The sequence below is a fragment of the Magnolia sinica genome, chromosome 12, assembly GCF_029962835.1.
Source record: "Magnolia sinica isolate HGM2019 chromosome 12, MsV1, whole genome shotgun sequence".
In the NCBI taxonomy this organism is placed as follows: Eukaryota; Viridiplantae; Streptophyta; class Magnoliopsida; order Magnoliales; family Magnoliaceae; genus Magnolia; species Magnolia sinica.
The window spans coordinates 29,848,744-29,868,499 of record NC_080584.1 but is presented as its reverse complement, the minus strand read 5'-3'; the positions used below and the strand labels follow the sequence as shown (position 1 = coordinate 29,868,499).

Genomic DNA, 19,756 nt, shown 5'->3' with positions numbered 1-19,756 from the left:
GAACCTTTAGGCATGCAGTCACAGCTGGGTGGGAGTTTATATGCCTAAAAACTAATTGGGCCATGCTTAGAGGGTTAGGGTCAGGCCTGAGTGTGGATTTTAGCTCATGACCCTCTTTATTGGGGATTATTTCTCTCCATGCATATATAACATGAGATTGAGATTTGTCTCCTGCATGACCATCAAATCTCCTGCATGACCATCAAATGCCACTGAAATTCATATGCTCTCTCTCTCTCTCTCTCTCTCTCTCTCTCTCTCTCTACTCCTTATCTGCTCCAGATAACCTGATGGAAGTGAACAAAATAAAATTTCATTATTTCATTACCAAATAAACCTAGGCAGCAAACTAAATGCAGAAATCACATTTTGCAGTATGAAATTTTAAATTGCAACAGTGAAGCATACTTGTAAAATCAAGTTATGACTACTCTCCAAAATGTCTGAGAAACCCATCAAATATCCAAAAGCCCATAACTCTAAGAAAATAAAAATAAAAATAAACCAAAACCTGAAACCCCCTGTACAAAACATGCAAAAACCAAAAGAAAAAGATGGCCACTAGAAGACAACGAAACTAAACACAACACAACAAAAAATTTCATAGAAAACCCCAAACTAACAAATTCAAGAATCTTAGAGAAAAATAACTTTTTATATGAAAAACCAATAAAAAAATCCAAAGGCATAACCTCAAGAAAGGTCATGTGAAATCACCATTCAATGATTTCACTACTGCCCATTTACAAAAAACAATAAAAAAAAAAAAAAACCAACAGTGCAGCTGATTAAAAGCTGGCCAACAAGAAAGATGAAAGTGCCTGTAATTGGCAACTTTCAAAGACAAGGCTATAATAATGATGATAAATAATGGATAATCAAATCCATAAACTAACAAAAATAACAACTCATGTGAAAAAATCAACTCAACTCGGTCAAGTTTTTTACTCGAAAAAAAAAAATAAAAAAATCAATGGAAATGAGTTTCTCAACATGTTCACTTGGTTTAAAACTGATGGTTTCTGCATATGTCTGTAACAACAAAGACTCCAAAAAATCAAATACCATCTTCCCCACTCATGCATTCTAAAGCGAACAATCTATGATAGGATAAAGCATTGGATGTCAACAGATTGGGTTCAGGTCAGGTCCTACAATACCTGTACCAGAGTTAACCGCATCCGAATCTTGCCGCATCACTTACAATAGCTGCAAATCAAACATAAGCAACTTATTATATTGAAGCATTGAAGATTAGTAGCAATATATATATATATATATATATATATATATATATATATATATATAAACACACACATCAATATCGCCATGCTATAGTTTGAAAATATCATCCACATATCTCACACCATACATAAGGAAGCCAACAGAGAAACCATAAAAGAAAAATAAATTTTCATTCACTACCATTCTCAACGTCATTCTTGCTAGCGTGAGTACTTGACCCAAACTACTGTAAACGCGAGAGCTTATATATTAAAACAATCTCTAATTAAAACGTAGCTTTTTCTATGAAAGTAAGAGCTTGTTTCTATTTGTTTTCCTTAGAAAGGTACCTTGTAGACCCAGTGCATATCAGCTTCTCTCTAGGCCATTAGCTAATTTCTCAGTAGCAGGATACTTGTTGAAAACCATGATAATGAAAAACACAAAAAAGAGCAAGAATCTAGCATTCGAAGTTCTCAAGCAATATAAAAAGTATAAAAATTAGATGCTAGTAGCATACCCTTCACCATCTAATTTGTCTGAATGCCCACATAGAGGACTGTTTGGTTCAAGAGGAGAATCACATGAGTCATTCTCTGCAGAGTCACTTTCTCCCGCTGCAGAAACATGGGACATCCCAGCCCTTTATGACCTGACCTATACCTATAACAAACAATTCCAATATCTTTTAGTCATGCCTGTAATCATCTAAAAGAAAAAAGAAGAAGAAGAAGAAACAAATAAAGAAAGAAAAAGATTTGCTTTGAATTATAGATTAGGTGAACTATAACATTACCTAGATGAAACTTAAAAAGGCCTTTAGCCAATATTAGAGTCAAATATCAGTCCATTCTTCTTTAGTCAACCAATGTAGTAGATGGCGACATGAAATCATGTCGTAGTTATCAGATATCATTAATCAGGTAATGTCATGATTGAGGTTCCTTAAAACATGGGATCATTTTCTTCTTCGGATCTTATAGGTTGCTTTCTCTAAATATATAATGATGCATCCATTGGAGTAAATGTACATATTCAAAGAAGGGAACGATCGATTATACATATTCAAAGCAAGGAACAATTGATCATACATGTTCAAACCAGGGAACGATCAATTGTACACAAGTATGCAAGTAATTCAAAGCAGGGAATTCATTGAATATAGAAATCAAATATGGTATTTGATTGGGTGGGTAGTAGGACTTGGCATGCATCTTGCTAAATCCATTTTAAAAAATAGGAAACAAATACAGGAATGATTTAAACAGGCTAGAGTGACTATTTGGATTATATCCTTGCCATGTGCAGTTAATGAGTAGCAGCAGCCTATTAAGGTTTACATTCTAGATTTCAACTTTTCCTATTTAACAAAAATTTTAACAGCTTACTGGAATGCAGTATAGAAGACGTCGTTCCCAGCTTACTGGATAGTTGGTGCTGAGCCCTGCAAAGTAGCCATGGGAGATAAGCATCAGCCATGGGAGATAAGCATCATTTCTAGAAAGTGAACTCAACTTAAACTCTTACTGATTCTGACACAAAATGCCTCGAATGGAAGATGAGAGAGATATAAACGTGCAATGTTTCACAAAGGTCGCAACGTGTTGTGCCTCAGGCCTGGATATTCAAGTAGAAAACCGAATGACAGCTGAGTTCTGTTGACATGAGCCAGCCAAGTAATACCAAGTCAATGCAAATGAAAGTTAACTCAGAATATGGCTGTTCTGAGTTGATTTGGGTGACTCCCAAGTCAACCAGCTGAGTTCACAACGATGAGTCAAACCATATAAAATGCAATCCTACAAAAATCAGAATACCAACAAACAGGTGAAAGAGTGATTCTGTAGATGTCCGAAGCTAATGAGAAAATGAGAAATGAACTTGCCTGTGTTAACGTTGTTGCATCTGCAATGACAAATGGTACATTCACAAAGCAAGCTAATGTTTTTGCAAGTAATGTCTTCCATGTCCTTACAATTAATATTACAGTGTGTAAGCAAGTAATGTCTTCCGGTACATCTTACTAGTGATTTGGCAAGGAAAAGCCAGAGAAATGGAATCCCACTTAATATGGGTCCCTTTCTCCATGCAACCGTGCATTGTTCGCTCTGAAGTCACCCTTATCTGCGATTTAGCAGTGCATCCAAACGGCACGTAAATATCTTAAAAGGATCCAATTTTTGTTTGCCAAATTCAAATTGCCGTTACCCTCCACAACCAAAATCACAAAACCCAAATAAAACAGCAATGTGCAAAGGAAATTTCGCAGGAATTAATACAGTCACAAGCTTCAAACAAGACCATCGAAATTTTAGAATCAAAAGCATAATTCAACAGAGCCAAACAAAACTCCAACCATTCATCTCATCTGCATCATCAGCATCCTACAAACCCAAATTCCACCCAAAAAAAAAAAAACTTTAAAAAAATAAATAAATAAAGCAAAAGACTTACCACCAAACTACCATTCTCGAACCTCTGTGCATAATCCAAAATAAGAAGAGACTGATGAATACTGAACGTATCAGATTTCATATGCAAAATCTCCCTGACAACTCCACGTTATAAGCAAAAATATCAAAAGAAGGGATTCTTGAAAGGCTTTCGATGTCTTCTAGGCATCATACCACTGGAAAGCAGGGAATCTCTCTTCTAAGATATTCCAACCATTTGAAGAAGAAACTTCCGAAATTCTGTTGAAAAACTGTCTCCAGTCTCATACAACATATGGCTCATATATAGGGCTTTCACCAACTACTTTCCTATTTTAACCATGAGTCCATAACATTAATTCTCTTAAAGAAAACATCTACAAATGGAAACAAAGGAACTAGCTTGCTAATTACGTGAATGCTTGCATGTGTGTGGACAAACACTACACAGGTGCAATGCAAAGGTGTGGGCCCACCAATCAAGCCAGACCTAGAACCAGGCCCATCAAAAAGATTTTGGGGACTAGATTTTAACCAAAGAGGTTGTGGTGCCCTGGCTAGATCCTGCAATAGTATGCTTTGCTAGGATGTGTTGGCCTGCCTCAGAAAATCACTCCAAAAATCCTAGCAATCTGAGCAATAGACTTCTCGTTTATGAATATAGACCATTGACCCTCCTGATTGCAAATCTACAGCTAAAGGCAGTGCCTGGGTCATTTTTCTACCATGTGGCACCAATAGTAGATCCCACCAAATCGACAGTCTATCTTTACCAACAAAGCTGTGTGGTTGGTGAACCCAGACCGTCAATTTTGTAAGCCTTTTGCCAGATGGCCCAAGTTGCAAAAGCTGCACAAGGCAAGAATCCTAGTTATTTGATTAATAGACTGTTCACTTCTGAACCAAGACCAGTTGCCGCAATATTGTCTTCCACCATCTATCTGAAGGCTCCAAATGCAGAGTTTGGAATGTGTGTTCCATGTGCTTTCCCTAGTGCACGCCTAACATTGGGGCCACCAAGATGAGTGGTCCTGATTCATCGACTGAATGATCACACATACCATTTATTGGTAAAGAACCATGACCATTTCATCACACAGCTGGCTAGAGTAACCTCACCCAACACATTATCATCAAATGAGTGTAATCTTTCATTATTATGGAACTAAACTGGAAACCGTAATTTGGATGCTTTAATTTGTATACCACATATGCAATTTCCAAGTAATTTCTAACAGCCTGCTTATTAGCCTTCCCACTCCGCCAGAGTATCAAAGTTTTTCCCTTATTTCCCATTTCTAATGAAGCCCAGATCAAAAATTTTAAGGATAACTAAAACCTTAGCAAGAACTGCAACATCAGAATCTAATGGAAAGAAATTTAAAAATAATAAACATCAGATAAAATACAATAATTCTGAAATCTTTAAAAGGCGTCTAAAGATCTAGATCAGAGTCCAAGAATTCAAAAAAGAAAGGAAGAAAGAAAAAACTGAAAGGGAGATCAGGGTTTGACGGGATCTTGGCTTGTCGCCGGCTAACAGTGATCGTTCTGCTTCATCTCTACAGATTGCAGGCTATTGTCGTAATCGATATTCAACCATTCGTCATCAAATGCGGGCAGCTGCTGAGTGACATCGTCGCAGTTGGAAGTCAACCATTTCTCAACGAGTACAATTCCCTGCAGCATGGCATCTTTGCCTTTGAGATTCAACCATTCATCAGCTAGGTCTGCACGGATGGTGGACTGCAGCTGCTGCGTGGCATCATTGTATCCGAGATTCGGCAATCCGCCATAGACGCCAACGAAGGTTATGGACAGATGATCCTTCGTGTCATCGTCTTTGAGATTCAACAATTCGTCGTGGGTGGACAGGCCAGGAGGTGAGACACAGATGAGCCGGATAATCCTCGGTTGCCAGTGACGCCGTAACTGCCCTCCTCTGCATCGCAGCCCGTTTCATCTGCGCTGAGAGAATCCCATCCCCATCCACACCATCTCCAGCTCCAAATCCATCCACCACAACCGGCCCCGCCGCAGGAACCGTGATCCAAGGTACAACGACCTGCACGGTGCTCCTCCCTCCAGCCCTAACCAACCACAGATCCTTAAAGAACTCCTCAACCCTAGAAATCTCCTCCAAGAAATCCCTCCTCCCTCTCTCGCTCTAAAGCTTCCCTGGAAACCCTAGCATACAAGAGCAGATTCATCGACTGCCAAAGACATTAAAAGAGAAGGTAATGAGAAAGAGAAAAGAAATAGAGAGAGAGAGAGAGAGTAGCGATTAGAGATGAAGAGAGGGAAATCGCCAGTAGAGTTAGACGCAGGTTATGGTGAGACGAACCATGTGATCGACGGGAAGAAGTGAGAAGAAAAACGAAAGAGAGGAAATCGGCCATGACCAAATGGGAAGAAAAACGAGAGAGAGAGAGAGAGAGAGAGAGAGAGAGAGAGAGAGAGAGAGAGAGAGAGAGAGAGAGAGAGAGAGAGAGAATAGGGTTTGCAGTTTTAGTACCACTTAGGAGCGGTTTCAAACCGTTTTTAATTAGAAACGGTCCTAGGCCATTTCCGAACAAAAACCGTAGCCGTTCCTGATCTGAAGTTTTGGTGTAGTGAATGAAAACAACGAAGACAAAAGGAAATTAGAAAAGAACATTCACGTCATTTCCATCTGGACTTTGAGCCCATTTGTCACCACCCACCCTGCAAGGATTCATCCCACTTTCTGTCTAGCTTCTGTTTGGAAATACCTCTGCATCTTATATTAGCTTGAACCCAGCCAAAACACGTTTGGAAGGTCCCCTAGATCAGATGACAACCCACCCTCCTTTTCTTCCCTCGTAAGATTATTTCTTTCAAGCCATACAACAGCAAAAAACATTGCATTCTATCAACAGTGAGGCTGTTGATAAACCTTGACACAGGAGAGTTTGCCTTACAATGAATATGAACAATGAAACAGAGATTAGCATACAATCATACATAAATTAAAGTGGAGGAAATCTATGAGTTTGACTTCTTGATCGGATTATTCTCACATCCTTGCTAGAAACCACTTCTTTTCAAAATCTATGAGTTTAACAAAGCATAAACCCTTTTCAACTAATTAACACCCAAATAATCCAATTTCTAATCATTTCTCTTGCTCCAACAAAACCTTCCACTTAAGCTTTGAAAGTTCAGATGTTATATTTTTCCAAGAAGCTCCAAATAATGGCCACTGAGTAGAATTTTCAAAGAGCCCATACTTCGCACAACTACCAACTTCTATTTATATCACGAGTTTTCTCCTTCATTTGTGCAAATTCCAAGAGAGCTATCTCAGGTAGTACATTGAGCTGAAATCTCCCAGTTAAATCTGCCTAACAATTTTCACCATTTTTGTTTATTTTAACTAATTTCCTTATTTGTACATATTTTTCTCTACAAATTTTGACCAACACTTCCATTCTGAATGCTCCAAAAGCCTTTGATCCTTTCTTATTGTATGACACTCCCCTACATCTGTTTCTTTCAAAACTAAAATTTCTAGAAAAGTCAATTTTTCATATGCAATAATCATTTTTACAAACATGTACATGTTAACTTAATTCTATTTGTATCCCATATAACTTAAAGAATCATATACACAACCTTAGCACTCTTATTTCTCTTTGTGGAACTGATCATACACACAATGAAAGCTATTGCAACATTTGAATATATATATATAAGAGAAATATTTAGACATTATTGCATAGACGAAACTACAGATAGTTCAAACCAAAGAATATAAACAACAGAAATGAGATTAAGCCATTTCAAAGATTCTACTTACCAAATGGTGGCAGCACCAACTGCTATTTCCGGGTTTTTCAGAAGCTCAGCTAACAAAATCATTACCATCAAATTCCAATACTCCAAGCTGCAAGAATTTAGAAAATTAGAAGGAAAGAAATGGAAATCTTCCAACCTGTGAGAAAGGCGAATGAGTGCTATATGCACATAAAAATATACTAATTGAAAGAGGTAGAAATCATACAAATTTCCTTCTTGTAGCCAATGTATCAGAATGCCTAATATAGAACAGGTGGTCAGTGTTCACTCCCCAAGTATAGGGTTGTGATGTAGTAATAAATTCGGTGAGACCGAGGTCGAATCCACAGGGACTGAAACCTGTACGTAATCTGAAATTAAGTAGAACTAGAACTAGACTAAGATGAAATCTAATTTAGTTAAAAGGAAGGGAATAATTGTAAATAGATTAATTAAAAACTAATAAAAATAAAGGTGGGAACTAGGGTGTCAAGGATCCACTTGTAGCAATTGGGAAGTTACCTAGCAATGATTCAAAGACACAACTGGGATCAGAGTCTTATCCTATCCAGTGGGTAAGAAGAGATTTGTCAGATCTCTGAACTTCTCATGGGTCTAATCATCAATAGATAAGAATGACGAGGATTTGGAAGTGATTCCGTCACCTAACCATGCCCAGGAGACCATGGCAAACAACAACAATTTACCAATCTCACATCCAATCACAAGACAATTGTGAAAGTTAGGAAGGGTTCCGTCACCCTACCATGCCCAGGGGACGATGGTGAACAACGGGTCTTATTAATTTCACAATCTAAATAATGGAAAACATACTTAAAGCTGTCGTAGATCCACTGTAATTTAAGTCACAGCAAACCATTAAAAACTAAAAGTATACCTTCATAATTAAACTAGAATCCATAAGAGTTCAATAAATCATGAATCAAAACAAAGCAACCATCCTAATCACACTACAAGCTTCACCTCTTAGCCCTAACTAAGAGGTTTAGCCCAACATGATTAGGCTAATTCTCTTAAACAAAAATATTAAAAAAAATAAAATAAAAAGAAAGACCAACTCTAACTATCTCTCTTTTATGCAGACGGTCCAAGACTTGGATTGAATCCCCCTTTCTCTCCTCTCTTGTCTCTTTATAGCCATGAAAAGGCGATGGAGAGGAGTCCGTAGAGAAGTCAGTTGGTGGAGTGTGTAAGGATTTACGCACTCCTTTCGCAGCCACGCGCAGCACCACAACACGGATTTAGAAACTGCCCGAACAGCCAGCGTTTGGGAGCGAATTTCCAGAGTGTGACTTCTTGACGTGGATTGTGGCTCCCCTCTCTCTTTTTTCGACGGTCCAGATTGATGAGCCGATCACTGCCATGGTCGTACAACGACCCAGATTGTCCAGGTTTCCCGGACGCTGTCATTGCGTAACATATGCGGAAAAGCTAATTTTGCGTTAATTGTGGGGCCCACATGCCCTGGTGTTTGAAGAATCAGCGCCGTCCATTGAATTAGTGAGGTCGATTTAGACCATGAGCCAAAATCTAAATTGGATTTGAGTCTTGGGTGGGCCACACCATCAACCGACGTAAAGAAATTTTCATTATTTCTGTGGGCATGGATGCATGCATGGATATATGAAAATGACTGGGGTTTGGTTAAAACCCTTGTCCAGTCAGGTTGGACAGTTCAAATCAACCATTTGGATGGCCATGGTGGGCCACAATACATTTGACGATCCAACCGTATCAAGCTCTAACGTGACTGTTGAGGCACGTAACATTGGCACATATTAGTCGTAGCATCAGGTGGGGACCACTGTGATGTTTGGTGAGCAATCCACTTCATTCACCGTCTTTGTCCCACTATGTTATGACACGGGGTAAAAGATGAGGAAGTTTCGTAAATCAGTTGGGCCACACCATCTAACTAAATAGAAATTCCCACTCACCGCTTCTATTTGTTGAATAGTGGCATGCATGGTTATAGCTCTATTTACAGATTTGCCATTAATTTTGCTCTATTTACAGATTTGCCATCAATTCTTCAATCATCTTCCGATATCTGTTATATCAAAGTGCACTGTCTAAATTCTCTGAAATTTGGCGGGTATCCTCCGTTTTTCATGCTCTTTCCATCTGTCCAATTTGGGTCTCAATCTCTCAAGGATGTCCAAGATGCTTTCTTAATGGTTATTGTCTGATCTTGCCCATCGGGTCACTTATACACTGATCCAAGGGGTGAATTTTAATGTCTACGGTTAATTTATGGTTCTCAGGCCAGATATAAAGTTTCGAGACAAACGGATGGTCAGAACCCTGTGATCTTGCATTCTGGATTACTTTCGGGCCCATTTAATGTGAGTGGCGTGATTTTCTCGGATCTCTGACGTGTAAATTCTTCGATCTCAGTCCTCTGAGGTCCGTCCCTTGCCTTGGTGACTTCAGAGCATCAAATCTACGCTTTTAGTACCCCTTTTCAGTCCAGGCTCCTAAATACACCTTACAACATAAGCACGATTAAAACAGGCCGTTAAGCATTATCATGTACGCAAAATCATATGATAATTGGGGTCTAATATGCAATATTTGACCCTCAACACAACCCTCAACCAGCATTTTGCTAGTCCCGAGCAAAGTATGCAAAAAATAAGTTGAGAATTACGGGACAATTTCTATAAACTCGGGTGATTTTTGAAAAACAATCCAGATCTTAGAATTTTAAGATTCATAAATGTTGGGCATTACTTTCTCCTAGAATCAAGCACACGGTAAATCCTATAGTCAAGTTCAAAGTATTAATCCATCAATCAGAAAAAAAAAAAGTTCTAAACATTGAGTTCCATGGGTGTATAGTGTAATCCCGGCTTATCATCATGAAGAGATCCAATCATCAATTTCCATGATAACATTGATGATCAAAAGAGCATTTAGGACAACCTAAACCAAAGCTTGTCTTACAGATCATCTTTTCATTCTTCCAATTTTTAATTTTTCCATTAAAAGCAACGCCAAGGAGGGGAATCAAATCCTCACCTATAGGGAGCAAACCTATGGTGAAGACCGTACACCCAACCCTTTTCACATATCACCCATGGAGAATTAAATCTACACCTATAGGGAGAAAACTTATGGTGAAGATTATTCGCCCAACTCTTTCCAAAGGTATCTGATTTTTTTTTTTAAACTGGATATTTTCTTTTTCTTCAATTGATCATGACTGACATATTTTCCAGGCTGGTTCCTTACATGCTTAGTGATTACCAAGTTAACCCTTCAATATCAACTGAAACCTTAATGTGTAAGCGAGATGTGACATGTGAAATCATGACTCAATCAATGTTTACAACTTCTAATTCTTGATTAACAATTCAAACTTAACTATGAAATTTAATAGATAACTGAATCCAAGAGTCATAAATCCAACATTACGTATCTTATAATTCTGAATCAAAGATGGCCATCAAAATCACTTCGAATTCACAAGAAAGTCCAGAAAAATTTTAAAATTTTTCACAAATTTCGTTTAAGACCAAGAAAACACTGATTAGGTAACCTAATCTCCCACCCCCAACCTAAAATCTTCATTGTCCTAAATGTAAAGGATATGAGCATGTAATGCACATGGGACAACGAAAGTAAATAAAACGTGATGGAAGGATAGTACCTAAATAAAGGAATCGAGAGAGATTTTTCAAGAGATCGCAGTGTGAGAGCAGGTCAGCACGAGAGTGAAAACACGAAAGCAACTAACCTAATGGCAACGTATCAAGGAAACTAAGCTAACGACATAAAACCGTCTAACCTAGAACAACATCAAGCAAACTATCCTAGTCCTATGAAAGCAGCAAATTCTAATCCTCAACTGTGAAAGCACAGGAAAAAATACTCCGTCATGCATCCAGGTTCTTCCTTTGGCCAGTATCTTGATATATTTCTTAGAAGGTTTCTCAACAAGATCATCCAAAAGCTCATTTTATAGTAGGCTTGGATGTCCTGGAGCATGAATGTTCAAAGAAATTGATGGACCTTAGCATAAAGTTTCCTTTTAATCTTCTGAAGTGTCCAAAGTATATACGATTCACCTGTGGCAAAAAAAATTTCAAAGTTAGTACACCACGATGAATCAGAGACTACAAGTAGATGAAATCTAGAAAAATTCGTAGTAGGTTGTGTAGTCTCCACACACGCCAAAGTTTCAATCTTCGGTTCAATTCTCAGCTCCTCCTTTGATGGTAAACATTCAGGATATGGGGGAGGAGATACTTCAGAATAAGGGTTCTCTCTATTCGTGACAACTACTGAGATATTGTCTTGCGAAGCATCCACTATTTCTCGTATCATGGGATCATTTGAATCTGCAGTGTGTGCCAAGCAATCATCCAAAGAGTCGAAATATTCAGTTGAAAGGAGTTCATTTATCCTATCGAGATCTGTGATGATATGTCCAATAACTCCTTTATCTTCTTCGAGAGTAGAAATGAGCATACTATCTTGTTTGTTCTCAAGGTGGGATGAAATCACCATTGAGTGTCTCTTCTTGACCTAAATAGGCATATTCCAAATCAGAGGGTAAAGGTTTTAGGTCAAGCTTCAATGCTTTGAGGTTAGACGGTAGATGCATTGCATCGGTTTGGGGCAACACTTCAAATTGTGGCCTCCATCGGTTAACTTCAAGTACTGGTGCAGTATCAAACATGGCACCCATCTCCCTAATCATGTCATCATTAAAATCATGGGAGTGGGCCAGACACATCTCTAGAGGGTCAAAGGGTAAGTTCAGATGTGTCCTATCTTCCACGAAAGAGTCAATCATGTTAATGTCGTGGAAATCGTCAACATCCTCTAACCGTCTGCCTGTATTGAAAAATATGTTTGACTCCAATGTCATATTCCCGAAAGACATAGTCATGACACCATTCCTGCAATTGATAATTGCGTTTGAAGTGGCAAGGAATGGGTGACCAAGAATGACGGGAATCTGAGTGCTCATGTTACTGATGGGTTCGGTATCCAGGATGATAAAATCTACAGGGTAGTAAAATCAGTCAACCCGGACCAACACTTCCTCAATTATCCCTCTTGGTACACAAACAGAGTGATCAGCAAATTGTAGTGTGGTTGGGGTGGGTTTTAATTCACCCAAACCTAACTGTTTGTATACCGAGTAGGGAATCAGATTGACGCTCGCTCCTAAGTGAAGAAGTGCGTGATCAATTCGATAGTCCCCGATTACACATGATATGGTTGGGCTACCGGGATCTTTGAATTTCCGCGGCACATCTTGCTTTAGGATGGCACTCACTTTCTCAGTTAAGAAGATTTTCTTTTGAATATTCTGCCGTCTTTTGGTCGTACATAAGTCCTTCAAAAATTTAGCATATGAAGGTATTTGTTTTACGGCATCAAGTAGAGGAATGTTGACCTTCACTTGTTTCAACACCTTTAGAATATCCTGAGAGTTAGAGAGAGGTTTTGGTGCAATCAACCATTGGGGGAATGGAACAATTGGCTTCCCTTGAGGTTTTGTTTCTAATTCATGTGGAGCAATACTAGGTCTATCATTGTTGTCATCTTCTGGATCCTTAGGCTTTTCAGCCCTAACGGGAATGGTTTTGTCAATGATCTTTCCACTCCTAAGAGATTCCCAAGCAGGCCGTTGAGCATTATCATGTACGCAAAATCATGCGATAATTGGGGTCTAATATGCAATATTTGACCCTCAACAGCCAGCCTATCTCAGCACCTAGATGACCAGCAAATAGGAGAGGGAGAAATTTGACCAAAGAAAAAGCTTTTTCAAAATAAATGGGGGGATTTTTAAAAGAGCTGTCATACTTTCTCTAAAGCCTCACTCAATTCAAATACACTCAAACAACTTTCTACATAGTTTGAATAGGCAGAAAAGGAAACATCACCATGAACAAAAATCAACTTCTCCAACTTCCCAAAGAAAAGAAGGAAAGAAACAAGATCGAAGGGTTTCAGTTTGTGTGAATGATTACGAAATTTAAGGGAATCATTCACAAAGATAACCCAATCAAAGACGATGCTTAGAAAACATCATGAAACACCAAAAATATTAATGTCATGTAAAACTATAAATTTAAACTGTATGAAACATTGGTGCATAATCCATGTCTTCATTAAGTGGTATATCAATCATGCAGGCAGAAACTATTTGGAATGTGTCATACTTACAAATCTATTCTCCCAGACAATATCAATCATGCAGGCAGAAACTATTTGCTTTAATTTTCAACCTGGTTGAAAGAAGTTGAGTCATGGCTTGCAAACTAGAACTATGATGTCAGCACATTCAATGCCTACCACTGAAATAGTCCAACCATGTGGCACCCCGAAACAGATCAACGCTTAATGGCAAAGATTCTTCTTGCCATCAACCTGTTGAAAATTAATTCCATGGAATTAAACCAAGGTACTAAAATTCAGCCTCAAACAAACAGTAGTAAAATGACCAGATATAGTGCTTGAAACATTCAACCAGAAGAAATAGTTCAAAAATAGATAACACTTAATACCAGCCTTCCATACTTAGTTAAAAAAGGAAGAAAAAAGAAAAAGAAAAGGAAAAAGAAAAGAAATTGAAATTTGTCACTCTTTCCTTTTTCGTTAAATGGTTGAGATCTTCCAATTTGTCAGATGAACGATCTGGATCATGGGTTCACGCGCATCACTGTTGTAATTGGGCCATGTAGCATGGGCTCGCCTGGTATGAGGCTTTGATATGAGGTTAGAGGCATGTGGGTTGGACTTTTATCCACCGTTGAATCTATCTATGGATCTAGGCCTGTATTGTCCAATGGCCCATAACAATGCCCATATCATTCCTTTTCTCGTAGATTGGGTTGGGCTGTGTTCTAGCCCATTTACTTAAAAAGCATGACTTGAGATTTGATAAGTGATTCCCTACAGCCGGCTGTATAACAATTTTGTTTACACCCTCATTTTTCCGATGACGTCTCACTTATGTATAACATCCTGTCCGTGTAAAACAATGGCCCACTCATGAAGATCACCTGGCACAAAAATCAGGATGAAACCATACAGGTCACATCCTTGAAATCAAGGAATGGCAGATGACCTTACTCAATGTACAAGTGTTGCCTGCCTAGTTAGTGTATCTGTCCGATTTTTGGGAAGGATGATCTTTGTAGTGGAGCCCATAGTATACATAGTGCAGATGTCCTAAAAATGAGGCTTCGTGAATCCTTAATTGTGCGGCCAGATGTATGCAATCAGTTCTTTCCGTGGCTTATGGAAAAAGAGTTTGCTTTGCCGGAGGTGGGAGTCAAAGGGTCGGGCTTGCGATTGGTCTCGGCCCGGTTTTGAACGGTATCGTGCCGGCCGTTGGGCCGGGCGATTTCAAAATCTGAATTTTCAGACCCGAGCCCGGTCCATTGACACCCCGGTTACCCTTGGTAGCGGATTAGGTGCGGCCCTGGCCTCACCCAAGATGGTGTGGCCCTTACTGTGAGGACACCTTGATGTATTTATTCTATATCCACATCCTCCATCCGCTCTTCGGGATCATTTTAAAGCATGCGCTCAAAAATGAAGAAGATAGAATTCTCAGGTGTACCACATTATAAGAAACAGTGGTAATTAAACACTCTAACATTAAAAACTTCCTAGGGCCCACTTTAATGTTTCATTAATGTTTATTTTCCATCCCACCAGCTAATGAGTCACAAAAAATCTAAATGAAGGGTGAGAACAAACATTAGCTTGATCCAAAACTTTTGTGGCCCTTTAATGGTCAATCGCCACCGTTTCCTATAGTATGGTCCATCTGAGATTTGGATCTTCTTCATTTTTCAGATCATGCCTTAAAATGATTAGGAAAAACGTTTGGACAGACGCAGATATAGAATAAATACATCAAGGTGGGCCCCACAGTAAGGTCCACAACTTAAAGGTGTGTTGCATATCCATGCTGTCCATCCGTTTTTCCGGATAAGACTTAAATTAAACGGATCCAAATCCCAGGTACGCCACACCACAGGAAACAGTGATGATTGAATGCCCACCAATAAAAACTTCCTATGGCCCACATAAATGCCCACCACATTGTTTCTTTTCCATCCAAACCATTGATAAGGTCAAGCAGACCTGGATGACGGGAAAAATATAAATATCAGTTTGATTGGAAACTTTTCTAGCCCAGAAAAAAGCTTTTAATTGTCATTCACCACTGCCTCCAATGGTGTGGTCCACAATCTAAAATGAGCTGTAAAAACGGATGGACGGCCTGAATATACACAAATTTATTAAGATGGCCCCACATGGTAAGGAGAGTCCTCAAAGAACCATTTTATTAAAATGTATAAGATACCGTCTTTATTATTAGGAGATAACGTCCACGAGAAACACGTCCAATGCCATTTTTCACTCAAATAACAAAAGCTCTTCTTCCATGTACTCTAATTCCATTCCTTTAAGCGCGTGCAGGAGTGGCACGGCTGCCAGGAAGAAAGTACATAGCTGTATCCCATGCATACCTGAACGTGATCTTTTGACCGGACACGATGGGTCTACCATTGTTGAGGCACACTACACCAAAATCGTTTATCAGGAACGGCTAGTACTTTGGTTCAGGAACAATTTTGAGCCGTTCTTGATTGCACATGGTTCTAAACCGTTTTTAGGTCTAGGAATAAATCATTCTTCCATGTTACTAGGGCTCTTTGCTCCCCCTTTTCTTCTTTCTCAAATGGAGATTGGCGTCCATCAAGCTTTAAAGATATCAATTTCAACACCAAACATGTTTGTGATAGAGCATATATAATTTATTTGAGCTATAAACCCAATTGTAAAAATCAACATTCAATCAAGCCTCTTTTTTTTTATCTTAAATCAAGCTAAGATGATGATGAGCTCAAGTGTGCACCTTCAATTCATTATATGCAGTGTAGTACTGGGGATACTTCCCTCTGGCTCCCCCAAAAGCAGCTTGCCATGTATCTATGAGAATCAATATCTTCTCCCTTACATTTAAGGCCGGCTGCAGGACAAATTTGGAGGAATCAGTACAGAAAACAGAGCTCAGATACCCAAAAGCACATAAATGGTTACAATGTACAATTATAAATGAAGGCAAGGAGGAACTAGAAAACAGAGCTCAGATACCCAATTCTAAGAACCTGACCCAGCTTTAGTCTCAATCCTTGAATTGTGAAGAAGATTTCTCATCCTTTCCCTCATGTTGTTTTCTAGTTCTTTTGTTTAAAATTTCATTTTGCCTAGGAAAAGAAGTTGCAAATCATTATTCTTTACATAATCCTCCTTCTTACTACGTATGCATTTTTATATTTAATAACTTTCCTTCTCCATTCATAAGTCTCAAAGCACTTTCCAACATCCATACAAAATTGTTGGATATCTGTACATGGAGTACTTGAACAAAATTTCAGATGTTGCTGGCCAGTTGACTGCACACCAAATTCCATATCCTAACCCTTTGTTGCTACCATCATTCAATTGACTACTTTTCAATGAATCAATTTATACGTTTATTGTTTTCAACGCTAATGATTGGAGCAGTAACTGTTATCATATATCTAATGCAAACATTTTCAACACTAATGATTGGAGCAGTAACTGTTATCATATATCTAATGCAGTGTCTCCAACAGAGGAAAAAGGAAATAAAGTATTGCTGGACCAAACAAATTGAAGAAGGAACAATAAAGAAAAAACAATAAAGGAAAATTACAACAGACCACAACTCCAATAACAAAGCAAAATCATGGACCATGGAAGGATGTTACATGGCTTCCCATCAGTGGCATGTCCATGGTTACAATGTTACGCTACTTATAGTATGGGGTCTATAAGAGAACAAAGTAAATTCATTAAAAATTGTCTTGGGAAAAAAGAACAAAACAAATACAGATCTATGTGAATTTCAAAAAACCCAAAAGGAAAAAAATATATATACCTTGGATTGTGAAAAAGACCCACTTTGTTTGCATACAAAGGGACATGATCTCTCTCCTTATACTTGTGATTTGACCCATCTGCTTCCACTTTTGTACCAGAAAAGATGAACAAAACCACCAAAGCAGCTCCCACCAATTTCACCAGCATAAAGGGCTAAAACCTTTCCACCAAAGAACCAAATGGTTCTAAGTCATTCAAATAGTATTAGAATTACATGATGTTAGGCTGGTTGAAAAATAAATTTATTAGCTTTGCAATTGGAGCCAATTTAATGTTCTTACATTGTTTTACGCCCCCAAAAGTGGACTGCAAGAAATGAATGAGCTAACAGTGAACACGGCAAATTTTGGAGAAAGTGTGAGAGAAATTTGGTATAAAGGCAAATAAAAATCCAAACGCATGAGAGAAAATTTGTATGAAGGCAAACAAAAATCCAAACCCATCATCAATTTCATATGAAAGTTTAAAGATAGAAACTAAAATTACTTGGATTTTGAGATGATGTATTTTCCACATTGGGATCAGGAGATTTATCTCCATCCTGTGAAAAATGTGTATCGATTAGAAAGTGTCTTTTTAATCCAGCATATCTGCAAAGAAGGTGACTTTGCTTTGATCAGTTCATCATAGATCAATTACAGACATGTACCATGAAGCCTAATGATCCATACCTCCTCTAGCCGTCATTAATTAAACCAGCACAAAAGAAAAACATATTTGCAGAACCTCAACCAAAATTCATTAATCACAAAGAGAAACATGAAACTTTACACCCACCAATACCTGCCAGAAAGAAGATTGTGCATGAGCCCATGGTAGATCACAAAAATAGAACATAACATCTTCCTCCTAAATTCCTAATAACTAATGAAAGCTAAGATGAAGACAGTAGAAAGTCCAGAGACGTGGAAACTTTCAAATTTATAAACGCCTCTAATGAATTCAGATGGCATATCTGGTGATAAAATTAAGGAAAAGACTATCTAAAACTAAAGAATTAGATGTGCGCTGTTATCAATCTTGTTTGAGTTTCTCTCAATCAAGTGATTTGGATGCAGATTATTATGGGGCTTTGTTCACTTTATATTTCCAGTCGCTTTAGATTTTCAGAATGTCAAAACCATAAGGATCACAATCTACCAAGTAATAGGCAGGTAGGCACAGTTTTTCAATGAGAAGCCGCAAAAAGCTGATAAGAAAATGTGTATTTGTAACAGATCATAAAACATATATTACAGGCTAAAATTTCCAAAAATCACTGTACAGGACAAGCTAAACAATGCAAATGAAATTCTACAACTCTACACTCCATTTCGATGAACGAACTAACAACACAAACATGCCAAGCTACCCAAATCAACACAGTTATCAAAAGTAAAAATAAATAAATAATCCATATAAATAAGATAATGCAATAGATTTTGAGGATCAATCTTACCTTGAGATAGTAAGCCTTTTTAATCTCAATCACAGATGCAATAGTATTTTCTGTTTACTGCATTCAGGTAAACAGAAGTCCAAGACTCATGTCAGAACCTTCATTGAAGAGGAAGCCGAGTAAGACAGTGATTGGATGATAATTTAAGCATTCATGCAATGGAAAAGCATCTTCTTTTCTTTCTTTCTTTTAATTTGAAGTAACTTGGAAAATGGGAGAATAAGTATTCAGTTCATGGAGGCCTGACTTATGGATATATCAATACATAAGGTGGGCCCCACTGTCACGACCACAACAAATCTTTTGACGAGTAAGCAGAAATAGAGGGCTACTCTATCAAACAAAGAGGGCCATAGGCAAGTTTGGCCCAAATAAGTGCTAGCACAGCCCGATCGAATCATTGCTAGGACGTAACGGCCCATTTGGACGGGAGTGGATTAGGTGAGACCCTCGCCTCACCCAAGCCTGTGCAGCTGTTAACGTGGGGCCCACCTTCATGTACCTATTCTATATCCATACTATCCATCCATCTTTTATAATCATTTTAGGCCATGAACGGAAAAAAAAAATGAATAAAATCCAAATCTCCGCTCCCATGAAAGAGGGGAAGGCGGTTTATGTGGTGTGCCACAAACCAGTGGTGTGTTTACATCACCAAATGCTGTGGGACCGCCATGATGTATGTATTATATCCACACCATCCATGCATTCCGTGAGATCATTTTATGCTATGAAAAAAAAATAAAAAAATGAAGCATATCCAAATAAAAAACGTGGATAGATTAATGACACTTAAGCAATTAAAAGATCAAGAAATTGACAAAAAGATTTATCAAAGGGTTTTGCTAACATTCCATGCAACAGCCGTATGAAAATACATGAGTTAATACTAGCACAA

At 38.3% G+C, this 19,756-nt stretch overlaps 1 protein-coding gene across 18 annotated transcripts; it reads right to left on the bottom strand.

The window, feature by feature from the left end:
* Positions 1-264: 264 nt before the first annotated feature.
* Positions 265-19,105, bottom strand: LOC131221172 (transmembrane 9 superfamily member 4-like). Of its 18 annotated transcripts, none has more exons than XR_009159053.1 (8): positions 17,419-19,104; positions 16,369-16,482; positions 13,788-13,862; positions 7,474-7,560; positions 3,679-3,917; positions 1,745-1,887; positions 1,161-1,209; positions 265-287 (listed from the first exon to the last, which is right to left on the bottom strand). XR_009159053.1 is itself a non-coding variant. In XM_058216341.1 (3 exons), exons 1-3 carry the CDS (start codon positions 17,565-17,567, stop codon positions 1,755-1,757), a joined length of 369 nt encoding a protein of 122 aa, XP_058072324.1. In that variant the 5' UTR covers positions 17,568-19,102; the 3' UTR covers positions 1,578-1,754. The 18 variants fall into 18 exon arrangements, 2 of the variants coding, with proteins under 2 accessions (XP_058072324.1, XP_058072325.1); XR_009159052.1 differs by lacking the exons at positions 265-287; positions 1,161-1,209 and having other exon boundaries at positions 1,578-1,887; positions 17,419-18,010; positions 18,092-18,203; positions 18,859-19,105; XR_009159050.1 differs by lacking the exons at positions 265-287; positions 1,161-1,209 and adding an exon at positions 1,574-1,638 and having other exon boundaries at positions 17,419-19,101.
* Positions 19,106-19,756: the final 651 nt, after the last annotated feature.

Excerpts from the sequence above, each read along its gene's own strand:
- LOC131221172 (XM_058216341.1), bottom strand. The coding sequence starts at position 17,567 with ATGCTGGTGAAATTGGTGGGAGCTGCTTTGGTGGTTTTGTTCATCTTT. Across the intron at positions 7,561-17,418 it reads GGTCTTTTTCACAATCCAAG|CTTGGAGTATTGGAATTTGA; the intron begins GTATATATATTT and ends AAATTCTTGCAG. Across the intron at positions 1,888-7,473 it reads GTTGGTGCTGCCACCATTTG|GTATAGGTCAGGTCATAAAG; the intron begins GTAAGTAGAATC and ends TGTTTGTTATAG.